Raw genomic sequence first — 20132 nt, forward strand, 5'->3', positions numbered from 1 at the left:
GAACAAACACGGGAGTCAGAATCGCCAGAATACTTTTATTTCCTAAACTGTGTTTAACATCATAAACCAGTAGACTGAATTTGACGCGTACAGCATTCATTGTTACTGCAATTGATACTCCGTTCATTGCAGCACAACGTCACGAAGAATTTTTCACTGAAATATCTGCGAAAGGTCTGACAGGTCTGCTTGGCGCCGCTCTCCAAATGATCACGCCCGCCTGTATGAAATATGGCGACAACCCGTCTGCTGTCCCCAAATGCGCACGCGCAGCAGGGGCGAGATCCGCCTTAAGATGAAATCTCGCGGGGTTGGTCGCCGTTACTCCAGCGCGCCAATTTTCAAAGTCGCTTCCTGTAAACAGAGGAGAAGAAAGAGAAACAAGCCAAGGGCAGCTGGTGATTGCAGCTTATTGTGGGGGTGTTTACCCCCACAATCACACCTGCCCCTCTCCTCGAGGCCACCAAACGGACGCCTCTGCAGTCACAACCGACTCCGCGCGATGACAGGACCATCGGCAGCCCCGGTACCCGAGCTCTCGCGCCCTTCCCTTCCACCCTCTCATCCTATTGGCGGCGGCCCGCGTATCGAGCGCGCGACTTGACCCCACCACCCCCGACCCTCGCTCCCTCTCTCCTCCTTGTCGGCTCGCGGCCGCCTGGGTGACATAACGATCGCGCGCACCTCTTTCCCCTCGCGGACGAAGTTCAAGTCCTTTGATGACGTGACAATCGGTGCCTCACCCCGCACCCTGACGAGCGCTTTGCTGTCAATGCAGTGGAAGGAGCTCGGGGCCCCGATGGCGTAGCATCATCTCCCACCCCCCACCACCACCCAACCCGTCGCCCCAGATTTGATGACGTGAAGGCTCCCGTGCCGGAGCGCGAGCCCCGGTGCTCCAAGGGTCGTTCCCCCGCCGGTCAGAGCGACGATGCTGTCGGAGGTGCAACCGTGCCTGCAGCTGCTGCGCATCGGCACTGCTCCTCAGCCGAGCCCCGAATCCGGCCCGGCGGCGCCGCGGGATCTCTATACCTTCCTGCCAGCCGGTCAGCGCTGTACTTTTCGCCTGGGCCGCCAGGCTGACTTGACCGACCTGCGCCTGAGCTCGGGCCGGGCTGACGAACTCATTTCGCGGGTGCACGCCGAGTTGCAGGCCGAGAGGGGCTCGGCCGGCGACTGGAAGGTGCACATCGTGGACAGGAGCACTAATGGTGAGGATGGGGGCAATGGGTGGGTTTGGGTATTGGGAAGGGGTTGGGGCGTTACTAGTAGGGGTGGGGCATATATACTAAATAGGGCGGGGTACTGGGTATGGTTGGGGTATGAGTGGGGTACGGGATGAGAAAGAGCTACTGGGTAGTACAACATTGTGGGCCGAAGGGCCTATAATGTGCTGTAGATTTATATGTTTACTGGGTCGTATTAATCTGCGTCGGGTGGGCTGGGCGTCTGGATATGGGCTGGAGCCTTGAGGAGGGAGGTGGAGAAAGTGGGGGGGGGTGCTACGGTGTTGTGAGGGGAAAGGGGGTTGGGTTAAGGAGAGGGATTAAATCAACAAAACTATGATCATAAATCGGAGTTTATGGGGAGATTTTAGACCCAAACAGAGTAAGGCGTACAGGACTAAAGGAGAATTGGGAATGCTAATTTAAGGGCGTTTTTTCGAATGGGGAAGGGTTTATTGGAGTGATCAAGGGCGAAGGACGGTTTAAAGATTAGAGGAGCATGAGTGGATTTGAAGTTTCATTAACAAAATCATTGCACCCTTGCAGTCTTGTCTGTCACAGTCCTAATTGTGTAGTGCAGATGGAATATAATACAAGGCATTTTCTTTTGTTTGCTAATGGCTAAAATGGTAAATTGAGATGCCTGATCTGTTCCTATAATTCCTGTGACAGATGGCCCATTAATATCTGTTTGACATCCAATAACATTTGTGATGTGCTGTCAACTGGCACGACATAGTGGTGTTTGTAATTTTGTTAAATACGGATCTTCACTGGGAGAAAAAGAACCAGATTCCAGCATCAGCAAGTTTGCACTAATGAGTGTTTCTGAGTTGCAAGAGTGAATGTTTGTGAGCTGATTAACATCTTTCATCAAAGGAAGGCATGCTGATGGCTGTGTTGTTTTTCTCTAGGTACCTTTGTGAATGATGTTCGCATACCCAAAGGCCAAAGGACAGAGCTTGCAGATGGAGATACTGTCACTTTTGGCCACCCAGATGCTGTGAATATCCCAGAAGGTTGTTTGGCAAGTCAGCAGGACTCCGAATTCTATTTCCTGTTCCAAAAGGTCAGCGTCCGTCCAGTGGACTTTGATGCCATAACGATCCCCAAGGTTCAGGAGCAATGTGGATTCCGACCTGTTTGTTCTACAGACAAGTGCATCTCTCCCCAAGGGGCCAGGATACGGAGCTTCACTGAAACTCCAGCTGCTTCCCGAGCAACATTGATTCTGAACTCCATAGGAAGTATCAGCAAGCTGAAGTCACAACTATCTGCATTTCAGACCGTTCGGGGAGGTAGAAGCCAGTGCAATGATACAAAGGGAGTTCTTGGAAAGTTTCAGCAGTTCTCTCTGAATGGCTGCCGTCCCAGTAACAATGCAGTTGCTGCTCCAGCCCAGAAGAGGCCCGTAACCAAGCAACGGCGGAAGACCGTCCACACTGTTCTTCCTGACCTGGAGCTCGAGGAGGAATTACAACGGTTCTCAGTAGAGGTGCAACAAAATGCCAACAGCCGTCGGCACTGTAAGTCTGAGTCTGACGTTGACCCAGATCTGTACCGACAGTTGACTCTGGGTGTTCGGGAACTGTCGCCAGAACCAAAGCCGACTTTCAAAAAGCATAAATTGGAGCACAACACTCCAGTTCTCCAAAATTCAATGGAGAATACTCACATCACTCCCACTGGGTAAGTTCTCAAATTTCCATCTTCCACTTTTTGGATGGAGAATCTTTACCTACCTGTCTAATGCTCCCTGAAGTCGGAAGTGTGCCACAAATAAGTGATTAAAGATTAAAAATTAGCTTTATTTTTTGATGTACCAGTCAAGTGAATCGTATGCATCAAATCCTTGAGGGCTGTGCAGTTCAGATCAAAACCAAACTCATCTTTCCCATACTCCACCGTAGTTCTAGACTAATGTGGCCCTGCTGCTTGTTTTAATATATAGGGGTAAAGAGATTAGAAATGTGCTAACTTTGAGCTAGACCCATAAATATCCACCACCACTATCCACATCTGTGCCTCCCTGCTCCCCAGTCACCCACTTTCTATAGGGATTACTCATTTTGTGAGTCACCCATCCCTCCACTTATCTTCCTCCTGGCACTTACCAGGACAAGTGCTCAAATGCTACGCCTGTCCTTGTATCTCCTCCCTCGCCAACATTCAGGGCCCCAAAATGTCCTTCCAAGTAAGGTGAAACTTTACTTGTGAGCCTCTCCTCCTGCAACCTCCTGTACATTGTTGAGACCCAATGCAGATGGGATGACCACTTTGTCGAGCATCTTTACTCTGCCGCAAAAGGCAGGATCTCCCAGTGGTTCCCCATTTCAGTTCAATATTCCATTGTTATTCTATTTTGTCTGCCCATGGCCTCTACTGCTGCAATGCGACCAAACTCAAGCTGGAGGAGCAACACCTCATTTTCTGTCTGGGTTGCCTCCAACCTGATGGCGTGCACATTGATTTTAACAACTTCTGGTAATTTCTCCCCCTCCTCCTTCCTATTCCTTTTTCCATTCCCTATTCTGGCTCCCTTCCCATTTCTTCCAATGTCCACTGCTCTCCTATTTGATTCCTTCTTCGACCCTTTACTTCTCCCACCTATAATCCCTCAGACTTTTTCCATCCATGTACTTGTCTAAATGTCTTTCCAACATTGTGATGGTTTCTGCCTTCACCACTTCGTTTGGCAGCTCAGTCCACATACACACTGCTGCTTGTGTCAAAAAACATATACCTCGGGTCCCTGTTAAATCTTTCCCTCCAACTTTAAATCTATCTCCTCTAGATTTACTCTTCAGAACAAGACTGAGACCATTCACCCTATCTATGCCCTTCATGATTTTACGTACCTGTGTAAGGTCACTCCGAGCCTCCAGAGAAAACAGCCACAATCTCTCCTTACAACTCATGCTCTCTCATCTTGGCGATATCCTTGTAATTCTTTTCTGCTCCCTTTCCAAATTAATAACATCCTTCCTGGAGGTAGGCATCCAGAACTGCACAAGGTTCTCCTAGTGCATTTTCAGCAATGAGATCCCGACTCTTATGCTCAATTCTGTCTTGATGAAGGGTCTCAGCCCGAAACATCAACTGTTCAATCTTTTCCATATAACGCTACCTGGCCTGCTGAGTTCCTCATGCATTTTGTGTGTGTTGCTTTTGGATTTCTACAGATTTTCTCATTTTCTTGAGGTCAGTGCCTTGAATGATGGTGTGTGTGCCAAACATCATCTCATCACCCTATCTACCTGTGTTGCCACATTGTACCCCTAGCTGTCTCAATTCTACAACACAATGCATGGTCCTGGCATTTGCAGAGCAAATCCTGCCTATGGTCATGGAAAGGTACAGCACAGAAACATCTAGTCCATGTGGAAACCAGTTAAACTGCCTACTCCCATTGACCTGTACCGGGACCATACCCTCCATACTCCTACCATCCATGCACCTATCCAAACTTCTCTTAAATGTTGAAATTAACCTCACATTCTCACAATCGGCTTGTTCCACACTATTGTGACCCTCCAAGTGAAGAAATAGGAGCAGGAGTAGGCCATCTGACCTGTGGAGCCTGTTTCACCATTCAATAAGATCATGGCTGATCTGGCCATGGGTTTATCTCCACCTCCCTGCCTTTTCCCCATAACTCTTAATTCCCCGACTATGCAAAAATCTATCAAACCTTGTCTTAAATATACTTACTGAGTAGCTTCCACTGCTTCATTGGGCAGAGAATTCTACAGATTCATTACCCACTGGGGAAAAAGATATCTCATCTCCATCCTAAATCTACTCCTCGAATCCTGAGGTAATGTCCCTTGGAAACAACATTCCTGCCTCTATCTTATCTATCCCTTTCATAATTTTATGTTTCTATAAGATCTCCTCTCATTCTTCTGAATACCAGCAATACAGTCCTATGCGACTCAATCTCTTCACGTGGTCTCACCACCTCATCTCCAGAATCAACCTGGTGAACCTCCACTGTATCGCCTCCAAAGCCAGTATATCCTTCCTCAAGTATGGAGACCAGAATTGCACACAGTACTCCAGGTGCGGCCTCACCAGTACCCCATACAGTTTCAGCATATCCTCCCTGTTCTTAAATTCAATCCCTCTAGCAATGAAGGCCAACATTCCATCTGCCTTCTTGACAGCCTGCTGCACTTGCAAACCAACCTTTTATGATTCATGCACAAGCACTCCTACGTTTCTCTGCACAACAGCCAGCTGCAATTTTTTTACTATTTAAATAATAATCTGCTTTCATTTTTCCTTCCATAGTGGTTACCTTCCATTTACCAACATTGTACTCCATCTGCCAGACCCTTGCCCACTTGATCAACCTATCTATATCTCTCTGCAGACTCTCCATATCTTCTGCACAATTTGCTTTTTCACTCAATTAGATACAATGCACTTGGTCCCCTCTTCTCGATCGTTAATGTATATTGTGAACAGTGTATATAGGCCCAGCACCAACCCCTGCAGCACACTGCTCACCACTGATTATTGGTACATACTATTTATTGTAAATTAATAAAAATTACACATTGCTTTAGATGGAGGTGTAACGTAAAGATTTTTTACTCGTATATGAAGGATGTAAGTAATAAAGTCAATTCCGTTCAATTCAACCAGAGTAATACCCGTGTATCCTAACTCTCTGCTTTCTACTAGTTAACCAATCCTCTGTCCATGCTAATATATCACCCCACCTCTATGCATCCATATCTTATGGATAAGTCTTTTATGTGGCACCTTATTGAGTGCCTTCTGGAAATCCAAGAAAATAACTCCCCTCTGTCCACTGTGCTTGTTATATCCTCTAAGAACTCCAGAAAGTTTGTGAAACAGGACATCCCTTTGCTAAATCCATGCTGCGTCTGCCTGATGGGTCAATTTTTTCCAGATGCCTCATTATTTCTTTTAATGATTGCTTCAAGCATTTTCCCAACTACAGATTAACTGGACTATAGTTACCTGCTCTTTACCTACATCCTTTTTTGAACAGCGGCATGACATTCGCCATCTTCCAATCTGCCAGGACTTGCCCAGAGTCCAGAGAATTATCACCAAAGCCTCCACGATAACTTCTGCCATTTGCTTCAGTATCCTGGGATGCATTCCATCAGGGCTAGGGGGCTTGTCTATCTTCAGGCCCACAAGTTTGCTCAGCACTACCTCTTTAGTGATAGCTATTGTATTGAGGTCCTCACCTGCCATCGCATCCATTATAGCTCTCTTTGGCATGTTTTGTGTCCTCCACCGTGAAGATCGACACAAAGTAGTCATTCAAAGCCTCTGCCATTTCCTCATTACCCAATATTAATTCCTCCTTCTCATCCGCCAAGGGACTTACGTTCACTTTAGCCACCCTTTTCCACTTTATATACTTATAAAAATATGTATGTCTTGTGCTAGTTTAGTTTCATAATCTAGCTTCCCTTTTTTTAATTGCTCACTTAGTGATTCTTTGTTGCTTTTTAAAGTTTCCCCAATCTTTAGTTTCCCACTACTCTTGGCAACGTTGTTCACTTGAGCTTTTAGTTTAATGCCTTTCAGTTATCCAAAGCTGGTTCTCCCCGCCCTTGCTTTTAACTGGAATATACTTTTGTTGAGCACTGTGAAAAATCTCTTCGAAACTCTTTCACTGTTCCTCAACCATCCCACCATATAGCCTGTGTTCCCAGTCTAGGCAAATCCTCCCTCATCCCATTGTAGTCTCCATTGTTTAGGCATACTACACTGGTTTTAGATCGAACTATTGCACCCACCGTTTGTATGAAAAACTCATTCATACTGTGATCACTCTTTCCAAGAGGATCCCTAACTACAAGATTGCTAATTTTGCCTGTCTCATTGCACAGGACCAGATCCAAGATGGCATGTTCCCTTGTAGGTTCAGTGATGTGCTGTTGAAGAGAGCCATCATGGATACATTCTATGAAGTACTCCTCAAGACTGCCTTGATCAATTTGATTCACCCAATCTATGTGCAAGTTAAAATCCCCCACGATAACTCCATTCTTACATGCCTCAGATATTTCTGTTTATTGCCTGTGCCACTATAATGTTGTTATTCAGTGGCTGATGGACAACTCGCACAGGTGATTTTATTTTTCGCTTTACTATTCCTAATCTCTACCCAGACAGACTCAACATTCTGCTCCTTAGATCTTGTATTGTCTCTCACTATCACCCTGATCTCATTTTTAATTAAGAGCACTACCACACCTCCCTTCCCTTCCTGCCTATCCTTCCACATTATCTGATATCCTTGGATATTAAATTCATGATCCTCTCCACCCTGCAACCACGTCTCAATAATGGCCATTAAATTATACTGCTTTGTACAGATTTGTGGCACGAGTTCACTGACCTTGTTTTGAATACTATGGGCATTCAAATAAAGTGCCTTTATACTCATTGTGCTTTTAAAATCTTGTAATCTTTTATTCTTTTGTAGTTGACTTATCTTCACCCCAGTCTTACTTTTCTCTTTTTTTCTCTTTTGCTTTTCTTTATCTTTATCTACATGTTTCTTTTTTACTTTATTCATACTTCTCCAGTCTGTTGAATCCACCCCTCTTCTATTTAGTTTAAAGCCCTATCCACAGCCCTAGTTAAGTGATTCGGTAGAATCCAGGTCCCATTTGTACAGCTCCCTCCTTCCCCAATACCGGTGCCAATTTCCCATGAATTCAAACCCACTTCTCCCACACCAATCCTTGAGTCATACATTTAACTCTCTAATTTTCTTGACCCTATGCCAGTTTGCATGTGGTTTAGGTAGTAATCTGGAGATTACTACCTTTTTGGTTCTGCTTTTAATTTAGTCCCTAGCTGCTCAAATTCCCTCAGCAGAACCTCTTTCCTCCTCCTAGCTATGTCGTTGGTACCCACATGGACCACGACAACTGGATCTTTCCCCTCCCAGTGCAAATTACTCTGCAGGTCAGATAAGATGTCCCAGACCCAGGCACTAGGCTGGTAAGACAGCCTATGGGATGCTCTATCCTCGTGACAGAGAACTCTATCTATTTCCCTGACTATACTATCCCCAATTCCCTCTACATTTCTCTTCTCTCCCCCCTCTTGAATGACTCTGAACTATGGTGCCACAATCAGGTTGCCCATCCTTCCTACAGCCCCCACTCTCATCCACACAGGGGTCAAGAATCTCAGACCTGTTGGACAAGCTCAAGGGCTGAGGTTCCTCCAGCACTGTCTGTTGGATCCCACTACCCACCTCACTCGCAGTCACACCATCTTGTCCCTGACCACAGACCGAATTTGAGGCAGCTAATCAAATGGGTGTGACTACCTCCTGAAACAGAGAATTCAGGTAACACTCCCCCTTCCTGATGGTGTGTTGCAGGAATCAGTGCTAGGTCCTTTGCTGTTAGTCATCTATATCAATGATATGGATGATAATGTGGGAAATTGGATCAGCAAGTTTGAGTCAGAGAGGCAACCCTCTACTGTCACTCTCTGGCTTCTCCCACAAAGCCAGTATAATCCAATTTGCTACCTCATCCTGAATGCCAAGTGACTGAACCTTCCTGACCAGCCTCCCATGCGGGACTTAGTCAAATGCCTTGTAATGTCCATGTAGTCAACATCCACTGCTTTGCCTTCATCCAGGTAACTTCCTCGAAAAACTCTGGTTAGACATGACCTACCAAACACAAAGATAGATAGATAGATACTTTATTCATCCCCATGGGGAAATTCAACTTTTTTCCAATGTCCCATACACTTGTTGTAGCAAAACTAATTACATACAATACTTAACTCAGTAAAAAATATGATATACATCTAAATCACTATCTCAAAAAGCATTAATAATAGCTTTTAAAAAGTTCTTAAGTCCTGGCGGTAGAATTGTAAAGCCTAATGGCATTGGGGAGTATTGACCTCTTCATCCTGTCTGAGGAGCATTGCATCGATAGTAACCTGTCGCTGAAACTGTTTCTCTGTCTCTGGATGGTGCTATGTAGAGGATGTTCAGAGTTATCCATAATTGACCGTAGCCTACTCAGCGCCCTTCGCTCAGCTACCGATGTTAAACTCTCCAGTACTTTGCCCACGACAGAGCCCACCTTCCTTACCAGCTTATTAAGACGTGAGGCGTCCCTCTTCTTAATGCTTCCTCCCCAACACGCCACCACAAAGAAGAGGGCGCTCTCCACAACTGACCTATAGAACATCTTCAGCATCTCACTACAGACATTGAATGACGCCAACCTTCTAAGGAAGTACAGTCGACTCTGTGCCTTCCTGCACAAGGCATCTGTGTTGGCAGTCCAGTCTAGCTTCTCGTCTAACTGTACTCCCAGATACTTGTAGGTCTTAACCTGCTCCACACATTCTCCATTAATGATCACTGGCTCCATATGAGGCCTAGATCTCCTAAAGTCCACCACCATCTCCTTGGTCTTGGTGATATTGAGACGCAGGTAGTTTGAGTTGCACCATATCACAAAGTCCTGTATCAGTTTCCTATACTCCTCCTCCTGTCCATTCCTGACACACCCCACTATGGCCGTGTCATCAGCGAACTTCTGCACATGGCAGGACTCCGAGTTATATTGGAAGTCTGATGTGTACAGGGTGAACAGGACCGGAGAGAGTACGGTTCCCTGCGGCGCCCCTGTGCTGCTGACCACCGTGTCAGACCTACAGTCTCCCAACCGCACATACTGAGGTCTATCTGTCAAGTAGTCCACTATCCAATCCACCATGTGAGAGTCTACTCCCATCTCCGTTAGTTTGTGCCTTAAGATCTTGGGCTGGATGGCCATGCTGACTATCCTTAATCAGCCCATATCTATCCAAATACTTATATTTGCTCCCTTAAAATACCTTCCAAAAACTTTCCCAGTGTCAGACTCACTGGCCTATAATTTCCTTGTTTATTAGTCTCAGTAGAATGACATTGGCTCTCCCCCAATTCTCTGGTAGCTTTCCTATCGTTAAGAATGTTTTAAATATCTCTGCTAAGGCCCTGGCAATGTCTGCACTTGTCTCCCATTGTGTCTGAGGGAACACCTAGTCGGGCCCTGGGGATTTATCCAGCCTGATTTGCCTCAGGGTGGCAAACTCCTCATCCTCTAATCTGTGCAATGTCTATGAAGTTGATGCTGCTTTGCCTCACTTCTACAGATTCTGTCTCTGTCTCCTGAGTAAACACAGATGCAAAAAGTTCATCTAAGATCTCCTTCCATATATTTTGGCTCCACACATGGATTACCATTCTGATCTTCCAGAGGACCAATTTTGTCCCTTGGAATCATTTCGCTTTTAACGTATCTGTAGAATCCCTTAGGATTCTCCTTCACTTTGTCTGCAAGAGCTATTTCATGCCTTCTTTTAGCCCTCCCAATTTTCTCCTTAAGTGTTCTCTTGCATTTCCTGTACTCCATAAGCACCTCATTTGTTCCTACTTGCCTATACCTGCTATGCACCTCCTTTTTTTTCTCTTAACCAGGGCCTCAATATCTCTTGAAAAACCAAGATTCACTAAACTTGTTATCTCTACCTTTTATTCTGACAGGCGCATGCAAGCATTGTGCAGTCGTCCCATGGTATCCATGGGGGACTGGTTCCAGGGCCCCTCACGGATATCAAAATCTGCGGATGCTTGTCCCTTATATAAAATGGCGTCGTATTTGCATATAACCTACGCACATCCTCCCGTACACTTTAAATCAACTCTAGATTACTTATAATACCTAATACAATGTAAATGCTATGTAAAATGGTTGTTATACTGTATTGTTCAGGGAATAATGACAAGAAAAAAAGTCTGTACATGTTCAGTACAGACGCAACCATCGTAGCTCTTCTGGGAACACTGATGCTGCCTCAGCATCAGCCGATGCCAATTCTCTCGTGATCTTTAAGTTCTTGAGACTGTAGCACTTTACGTAGCTAGCTAGCCACCCCTTACTAGCCTTAAACTCCTTCCTGTCACTCACAACACAAGTAGCGAACGAACGAGACATGAGGTGAACAATGCTCAAACTATGAGTGCTGGAGAGAGACTGAGGATCTGTGAGATGGTGGGAGGCTACAGGAGGGTATGTCTACACATCACTTAATTTGCGTGGATTCAGCATAGAGCTCGGCACGCGGCAAATTCAAGTTTTGCTTTTTGGAATTTTCTGGAATTTTTTTTCAAATATTTTCAATCCGCGGATACCGAGGGCCGACTGTACTCTCAATTTTTCCTTTTTTGAAGGCATTTCTACTGTCCTAGCTGAGTAGATATAAAGAATGGAAGTGGGGGGGGGGGAACACTTTACCTAGGGGTTTTCTTTGTTTTTTTTATTTTTGTTGAGTTTTTGATTTGCCTTCTCTGACTGAAGTCTCAGAGCTAAAGCCTCAAGATCACACTCTAACTCTGTCCACTCTGGCAATGGCTGCTGTTCTTGTCTCTGCCTTCCTTTAATTTGCTCTTGCTAATCAATCCCAAACGCTGATTGGTTGGTATTCAGAGCTCAGTTATGCTGCTGCCTTTTTCTGCTTGGTCAGTGGACCTGATTGAAATTACCTCCTCAACTTCTGATTGGTCACTGGTCTGAGCCTTTCAATTTCAGAGATAAAATTGAATGGCTTGGAAAAGCTAGGCAATGGTTCGTTGGACTGTATTGCCAAAAGCAGTGGAGATTTGATGTTTAATTCCTGTGTATGATTCTCCTGGTGGACAGCATCTGTCAAGATGGTGTATGATGTGATGCTTCAAATACGTTTGTACATTTAGCCTATGAAAACAGTTACACGATAATATAATTGGATACAGTCAAACAACATAATGAACAAGGCTGATTATTAACTTCCTTCTGAAATTTCCCGTATGAGGAAAACTATGAACTGGGGAACCCAATGGCCGTAAGTTCCTGCTGATTACTACAAGAATTGTGCTACAACTTTGCCTTGGATTCGCTCCTACAGAACACTCTTCAGTTTTGATCCACAGAGCAGAAATTCAGCTGGCATTAAAACAGAAAAGGTTTTTTTTAAAAAAACTCATCCTAAATGTGAAGAGGATATGATCTATGAAAATGTTTCAGCTCTGTTCTTTTGGAGCTGATCTGATGCTGGTCAGTGGAACACTTGCATCAGTAGTGCACTCCTACAGCAAACTGGCTCTCATTTCCCTGTCATTCCCTTTTCCTGTCTTTAGAAAAGTCCAAATGCTTGTTATGAAGCCTCTTTAATGGAGCTTGGAAAAACTTTCTCCTCCTCACCCCAAAAGTTTGACTCTTTATTCCTTTCCATAGATGCTGCCTTATCTGCTGAGTTCTGCCATTGCTTTGAATGGGTATTCCAATCTCCGTTCCTATTCCAACATGTTGGTCCATGGCCTTCTGTATTGCCATGACGACGTTACTCTCGGATTGGAGGAGCAATTTCGTCTGGGTAGCCTCCAACCTAATGACATAAGCATTGATCTCTCAAACCTTCTGGTAATCTTTTCCTGCTTCACCTTCCATCCCACACTCTGGCTCCCCTCTCACCTCTTCTCTTTCCTCACTTGCCTAACATTTCCCTCGGTGCACCTCCTTCCCTTTCACCTATGGTCCACTCTCCTCTCCTATCAGATTCCTTCTTTTACACCTGTCATTTCCTTGCTGTTTATTTCCTCGTCACCCACTTGGCTTCACCTTCCTTCTCCTCCCACCACCTTATTCTGGCTTCTTCCCTCTTCCTTTCCAGTCCTGATTAACGGTGTCAGCCCAAAGTGTCAACTGCTTATGCCTTTCCACAGGTGCTGCCTGACCTGCTGAGTTCCTCCAGCACATTTTGTGTGTCTGTCTCTGGATCTCCCAGAATTTCTTGAGTTTATGTGAAAAATTGAAGGATTGAGACAATGCAACAAATCATGCTACGTTGTATTGTACAGCAGTAGGATTTTTTTTAAACTGTTGTACTTTTTGCCTTTCAGAAAGAAGCGAGGGCGTCCCCGGAAGCATCCTTTAGGCAGCATTCCACTTGGTTCGAAAGTTACATGCAAGGTCTTCACCCATACACTATATGCTGCTGAACAGTGTGCAGCTGAGCAGTGCCAGTTGCCACAGGAAGATACTGTCGAGTGGGTGCAGTGTGATGATTGTGATGCATGGTATCACATTGCCTGTGTTGGGTGCAACTACATCGCTATGAAAGAAGCATCAGCGGAGTTCCATTGTGGCTGCACGTAACTGTCACTTTATAATCAGTCTTCCGGTTAGGGTTTGCCTAAGCTGGAGAGAAGATGTTGTGATCTGAGGAGTCTACTGGCTACTTGTCTATCAGATTTGACTGAACTTCAGACTTTAAAAGGCTGCATATTCTTCCTTTTAAATTACTTCATTTGTGAAGTGCTGGAAGTATGGCAACTAATAAGTGGGATTAATCAGGTGAATGAAAATTACATTATAATTTCAGTTTCACTGAAGGGAATATTATTACTGATTATTTCTCTTTCTCAATGTACAAAACCAGTGTTGCAGCAGTATGAACTTCTGTAAAATACCTGAACATTTGGTTATTTCTGTATCGTCTCAACTTTCCATTTTTCACTTTGCAAAATTCTATTTTCATACCACCTGTAAAACTCTGAGATTAACCTTCTGAATACTTCACAATAAGTGAGGGAGCAGGATTTATTTTTATTGTTTTTGGACCACGAAAGACAAATCCTTGGCTTTCATCAATAGAGGGAAGAACTGTGGAGACTTCAACAATCTCTATACAGCTTGACAATTTAGCTAACTGCAGCACAGTGTCTCTGCATTGATATCAGGGGGAAATCCATTTGGATTACTTTTGCTGATTGTTGTCCAGTACTTTTAATGTTGGCAATTATCATGTAGGTGTGTGTGAAAATGGATCCATACTGCTAAAGTTCCTAGTGCAGAAATGCCCGTAAACTCTGGTTGTTGTGTGAAGCTGCATTTGACACCTTGTATTTGTGAAACTGTTCCTGTCTTGGTCTGACAACCATTGGGTGAATCTTTTAGTCAGGATTAGATAGTTTAACATCAAACTGCTGGGTCTGTCTTGTAGGAGGTGCTTGTTGAAGAAGTATTTTTCTGGTTGTACTTGGGTATTAAGGGTGTGCTCAGGGAGGTAAAGGAACAGATAGTTGTCACCACTGAATCGAGCAGGAATAGCTTAGTTTCATGTATCAATTCAGTGGAGGCTTGTTACTCCTTGCAGACCAGGTACTCCTTCCCACCACCCCCTCCCCTTAGGAAAGAAAGTTGTGTTTATGTGTGTTTTCTGATCCCTGATCCAGGCAATTGCGTTCATTATACCTGTCAACTGATTCCGCATTTTCGACTTGACTGTCATCTGATTTGTTTATTACAGAAAGGTAACGTTTTGGACAGTTGAATATGTGGTGTGTACCAGTTCTTTGCTCTGGTTGACTGAATAATAATTAGAAATCTGCATTGAGTACTGGAAAGAATGGTGGGAGACTATGGCAGAAGCTGATGACGTTAGCTAACCTCAAAAAAAAAATAAAAGATGCATTCTTCCTTTGGACTTTCAATATCAGAATCCAATGGGCTATTTTTATGTAAGGCATTATTTCAAAATGGCTTGGGGCAGTAAAATTATTATAGCAGCAGCAATAATATTAAGTATTGCGAGGCAGATCCTCTAGCATCTAAGACCTAAGCACTGCATTCTTGTTTTTTTTTAGCCGTATCACCTCAACTGGGGCATAAGCTGTCGATAGCAGCTCACCAGAGTCCTCTGTCTTGGGCCAGTCTTTCAAGTTGTCCCTACGTATAGCCATCTTGGTCCTTCCTCTTCCCAGTGATGAGGTCTTTGGAGCTTCTGTTGGTGTTTCTGTAGCTCTGGGTTTTTATGGGATGGGGTCCCTAGACCCATGCTCAACCCTCCTTTTGCAGCTGGGTTTGAGACCATCTGTTGCAGAGCTAAGCGCTGCATTTAAACAAGAAATAAGCTCCTGACCAGTCTGTTTTTGATTTACAGTAAGTACAGCCTTTACAATGGTTCTGTATCTGGTTTAAATAAGTGAGTGTGATCATGTGATGGATCTAGAATTTAAGGTTGAAACGACCATTTTTGCAGCTACTTAAGCCATTGCTTCTGGATGTAAATCAGTACAACTAAATCCGTAAAAATAGTTATGATAGGTGTATGGATTACTTAAAATAGTGCTGATCATTTCAAGTTTGTGGAAGTTTGATCTTGACATGCTGATGATTATTCTGTGAACCTTTTTCTGGCACTGATCAGGTTTCACCAGAGAGTGTTCATTAATATATTTCTTCAGTTTCTTACAAGTAAATGAATGACTCCAGTTGATTCACTTTCTCTGTATCAAATGAATATATCGTGTACCTTTGATTCATTTCCTTCATACTGTTGACCTTGCCTACCATGAACCAGGTTATTTTTCCTAATACATCAGTAAATATAATTCCAATCTTAGTAAATATTATCAAAGCAAAAGGAAGCTGAAAAAGTAACCTGATCACTGAATTCAAGCTACTCTAGGTTTTATTCCAACTTCCCAACTAGTATGGATCTCTAAATGTTTAGAAATTCAAAATTTTATTTGTCTGTCTCATTTGTGTTGACCCCACTGTCCACTCCTTATCTATTTTCCTTCACTTTGTGACATGGTTGTGTCCATGAAAAGTTAATATCATGATAGAGTTGACCTTAGTGGGCAGAGGAGGGAGCTATTAAAACATAACTAATTTGTAAGAGCAAACTTAAACTAGATTCTGATGTAGTTTGGCATGAAAAGCATTAATTTGGCCTATTTCCAAAATAAATCAATGGATTTATAAATGGAGACAGTGAATGTAGGGGAAAAAATTTCAAGCAAGATTGGTTTGCAATTCAATCAAATTCCATGCCCTCTGATTGTCTCAAAGCACCTTACAGTTAATGAGGTATTTCAGAAATGTAGTCACAGGAAACAGATTTGAATAAACTAGAAAACAAAACAGATGTGTTTTGTTTTTAATGGTTTGTTGTGATCTGAAATGCACTGACTGATAAAAGTTTAGGGTTAACCCTAAAGGTGGTGGTCTTGTATTCCTTTGTAATCTTATGAAGCTAATTGGATAAACCGCTTCCCTTCCCTACCCACCTTTCCCCCTCACTTGCCAACCGACTTACGCTTCTTCCCCTCCCCCCCAACTTATTCTGACTTCAGCCCCTTTCCTTTCTAATCCTAATTAAGGTCTTCAGCCTGAACTGTTGACCGTTTATTCCATGTATGCTTGCCTGACTTGCTGAGTTCCTCCAGCACTTTGTGTTTTACTGTTGGATGTTTATCTAACGTGAATTAGGAAAATGCAAAGCTGCAAGGATAGACCAGGGCAGTCAATCTAATTGGAAGCTCTACCGATGAGCTGGCAGATAAAATGGGATAAATTATAACCACCTATTATATAATGGCTGTCTACCATTTTTAAGCTAGCAGTGTTTAAATATCACTTTCTCATTCTATATTCCTTGTCCAAGTCTGAAGCACTTAATGATACATCTTGTTAAATTATTTATTTTAATGAAACCTAGCAGAATGTTACCACATTCATCAATTTGTTTTTGTTTCTTTTTTTCTATATTGATGTCAATCCCTGTTTTTTCAATCGGGTATTAAATACTTTCGATTGGGGAATTACATCACAGCAAATTGGCAAGCAAGCTAATGAGAATTCACATTATAGATTGCATTGATGCAAATTTTCCTTCATCCACTAACATTTTTCAAAAAAAGAGGCAACTGTACAGAATCTTAAGAATGCATTAATACTTTTCTGTCTTTTGTTAGACTGCAGGGTGGGTAGGCACTGACTTCCTTGAGGTAGAGTAGCTCAATCTACCTTGTTGCCCTTTTTGTCCTCCTGTTGTGGCATGGTTGATTTCTCATTGCTGTTCCGCTTCTGTATGGTGCTGCTTTGAGCTTATTTGCAGTCAGGAAGTCAACTGAAGGAAAGACTTTATGAACTAAATGTTGAATTTGTCTGTGCTTTTTTTTTAAAAAAAGGATCACGGGTCAGTGTTGAATCCACAGGTTTTTAAACTTTGATTTTAAACTCTGATAATAGTAAGTCAAAAATGGGACATATGAACACTACAGTCTGCTGTTTGTGTGATTTGCACATTCATCTGTCAGCGTTCAGCTGATGAGCTTGCTTTTATTACAAATTACTTAATAAAATGATTAATGAGGGCACGGGGAAACAATTCATCTGTTCTTCGTCGTTATAAAAGTACTGCAGTAAGGCCCAAATGCAATACTTCATTGGAACATGACATGATTAATCTGATCAGGATTACATTGGGTGTAAAGTCATCCAACTGTGTGCAGATCACTTCCACTTGTCAAAGTGAAATTACAACTTGCCACTTTCCCCAGAACTTTGATTGGACTCTTCATCTGTACTTTTATGGCTACTCTAGCTGGAATGGTGATAAGAGGCGCAACCCTGGCTATGATAGCGTTTAATGAGTTTCTTGCTGCTGACTCCTATTGCCATAAAGATCAAGTGGAATGGCAATCTACCCTGACTGATCAACCACCTTGCCAGTAGTAGCTAACAGGCAAAGGGTGTTAATCTATTGGCACAATTTTCTACCACACATTCCAAGTGGGTAATGGTTAAATCCTGAATCTTGCCATTTTTCTGCTGAAGCAGAATGGTGATTATGATCAAAGCCTGGCAGCAGGACCCAGTAGCTCATAAAAATGAGTGATTCTGCTGATGTTGAAAATCCAAGGCAGTATGTGCAATATGCTGGACAAACTCAGCAGGTCAGGCATTGTCTGTGGAAATGACTAAACAGTCAACATTTCAAGCCAAGACCCTTTGTTGACTTTTATCCATTTGAGTGATCTGCTGAGCTCCTCCAGGATTTTGTGTGCATTAAACAGCACCCAGTGGACAGAGTACCTGATAAGATTTATATCTTTAAAGAAGTCCCAGGTTTAGACTATGTATGTGTGATCTGGATTGATGCAAGCCCTGTACAGTGTCATGAGCAGCAATTACAATATCAGATCAGCTTTGTGCAAATCTTAATGCCACGGTCATGTCGACCCCTTTGGGCTCAAATCTGTTAGTAGGAGCCTTGCTTTTATTGTTTTCTATTTGATCTGTCGGAGAGGGAACAATGGTATGTGTGTTGGGTGGTTTTGTTTGTACAATTATGTCTGTGCACAGTCAGGATATAACCAAAAAAATCAGCTACATATCAAATAATCAGCATAAAGCATATTTTATTAGACATGCATTCTGTAACTTGCACTGGATTTGTACTGTCCAATTTGATTTGGTTATGGACTTTTTGCATTTAAGAAACAATTTATTACAACTGCCTTTTTGCTTGTTTCTCCAATTGTAGGAAAAATCTTGCCAATGTCACTGCCAGTATTGAATAAATTAAATTGCAAAGAGCTTTGTCTTTGTTGTGTATGACACATCTGAAGCAGTACTGATGATCATGTATGTAATCATTTTTTTCCTGCCCTACAAAAGTGCAAGGCTGTAATCTAGCGAGGTATCTTGCTTTGCAGATTAGCTTCAATGCCCCTTTTGTTGGAAAGAAGCAATGTATACTTCTGATCCCTGCTGAAAAGGCATAAATGAGGCCTGTGCAGAATCATGGCTTTGTCTCACTGTCATTCAAAGACTAAGCAACTTCTGTCATTTAGTCTGTATTTGCATGTTCAGAAAAGGACATGTCTCGCTGTCCAAATACCAAGAAATTTGGACTTCATTTATGCAGACTAAAATAAATGGTGGCTGATATCAAGCTGTCAATTAGTCACATGCATTAAGTGAAAGGCATATTTGGAAAATGGTGATCTTTTATTTTGCATAATTATAATGTGGGTATTTTGACCACGGCTGCTCAATACCCAACAGTTTTTTACCCTCAAAGAAGCAATGAGTTACTTATTTGAACAGTGTAGTTTCTATGATGAAGGTATACTAACAATGCTAATGGGTTTGGGAATTCCAAAATTAGAGATTTAAAACCTGGCAACAAACTTGTAGTGTATTTTCTAGATGATCAGTGAATAGCACAGTTTTAGATATAATCAAACATACTGAATGATCTAGCATGTATTCATTCCTTTTTGATTGGCCCATAAGAGTAGTTCCCTCAGTTTGGATCTGCTTGCCCCATGTATACTACTTATGCGGTTGTTAAGAGCATAGGAGGTCAGTCAGCGTGTTGGTTCACTAAATCAATCTTCGGTCCTGTTCTGCAGTTTTCCATGCAGCAAATATTATCCTTGCATGTTATTGATTTAATCATACTTTTGAAATTGATTCCACAATCAAGTTCCATAACACCAATACTGATTGAAGTTTGTGTTTAGCCTTCACATTTTTTGCACGCTAATCAATAAATCATCTAGCAAGAATAGCTTGTCATAAGTAAACTTGTCTATGACCCTGTACACCTTGAATTATGCTACTCAGCAGACTGCCAAATTCATCAGTTATTGTTAATCAGTAGGACTAAGGGCTTGAATACATGAGACGTTAGCTCCTGTGTCCATCTTACCAAAATCATATACTTACAATGAAACTTGCATTGAAGCTTACAATGAAATCTGTGTAACAGGCAATTTATCATGGTCCATTGGAAGGTGAAGTTCCCTGAACCTATTAATACTGCTGGTTCTCAGTAATGCCAAACCCATCTTACTTGATCAGCTCCACATTAATTTTGCCTGCCAGCCAGTAATGTCTTAAAATTACAGAACAGTTGAACCAGCTCCTTTGAGATGTACAAGGAAATCTTAAGTGATACATTAGATTCCATTTTAAACTTTCATGCTTTAGGTTAATTAATTACTAACAATTGACGTTTGTCCAGTTCCCAGATATTGGCAAAATA

At 42.8% G+C, this 20132-nt stretch overlaps 1 protein-coding gene across 1 annotated transcript; it reads left to right on the forward strand.

Moving 5' to 3' along the window:
• Positions 1 to 321: 321 nt before the first annotated feature.
• On the forward strand, positions 322 to 18676 carry tcf19l (transcription factor 19 (SC1), like). The gene is made up of 3 exons (XM_073031552.1): positions 322 to 1211; positions 2141 to 2915; positions 13189 to 18676. The coding sequence occupies exons 1-3, from the start codon at positions 932 to 934 to the stop codon at positions 13442 to 13444; spliced, it is 1311 nt and encodes a 436-aa protein (XP_072887653.1). The 5' UTR covers positions 322 to 931; the 3' UTR covers positions 13445 to 18676.
• Positions 18677 to 20132: the final 1456 nt, after the last annotated feature.

The sequence above is a fragment of the Hemitrygon akajei genome, chromosome 2 (genome assembly GCF_048418815.1).
Source record: "Hemitrygon akajei chromosome 2, sHemAka1.3, whole genome shotgun sequence".
NCBI lineage: Eukaryota > Metazoa > Chordata > Chondrichthyes > Myliobatiformes > Dasyatidae > Hemitrygon > Hemitrygon akajei.

Excerpts from the sequence above, each read along its gene's own strand:
- tcf19l (XM_073031552.1), top strand. The coding sequence starts at position 932 with ATGCTGTCGGAGGTGCAACCGTGCCTGCAGCTGCTGCGCATCGGCACT. Across the intron at positions 1,212-2,140 it reads CGTGGACAGGAGCACTAATG|GTACCTTTGTGAATGATGTT; the intron begins GTGAGGATGGGG and ends GTTTTTCTCTAG. Across the intron at positions 2,916-13,188 it reads ACTCACATCACTCCCACTGG|AAAGAAGCGAGGGCGTCCCC; the intron begins GTAAGTTCTCAA and ends TTTGCCTTTCAG.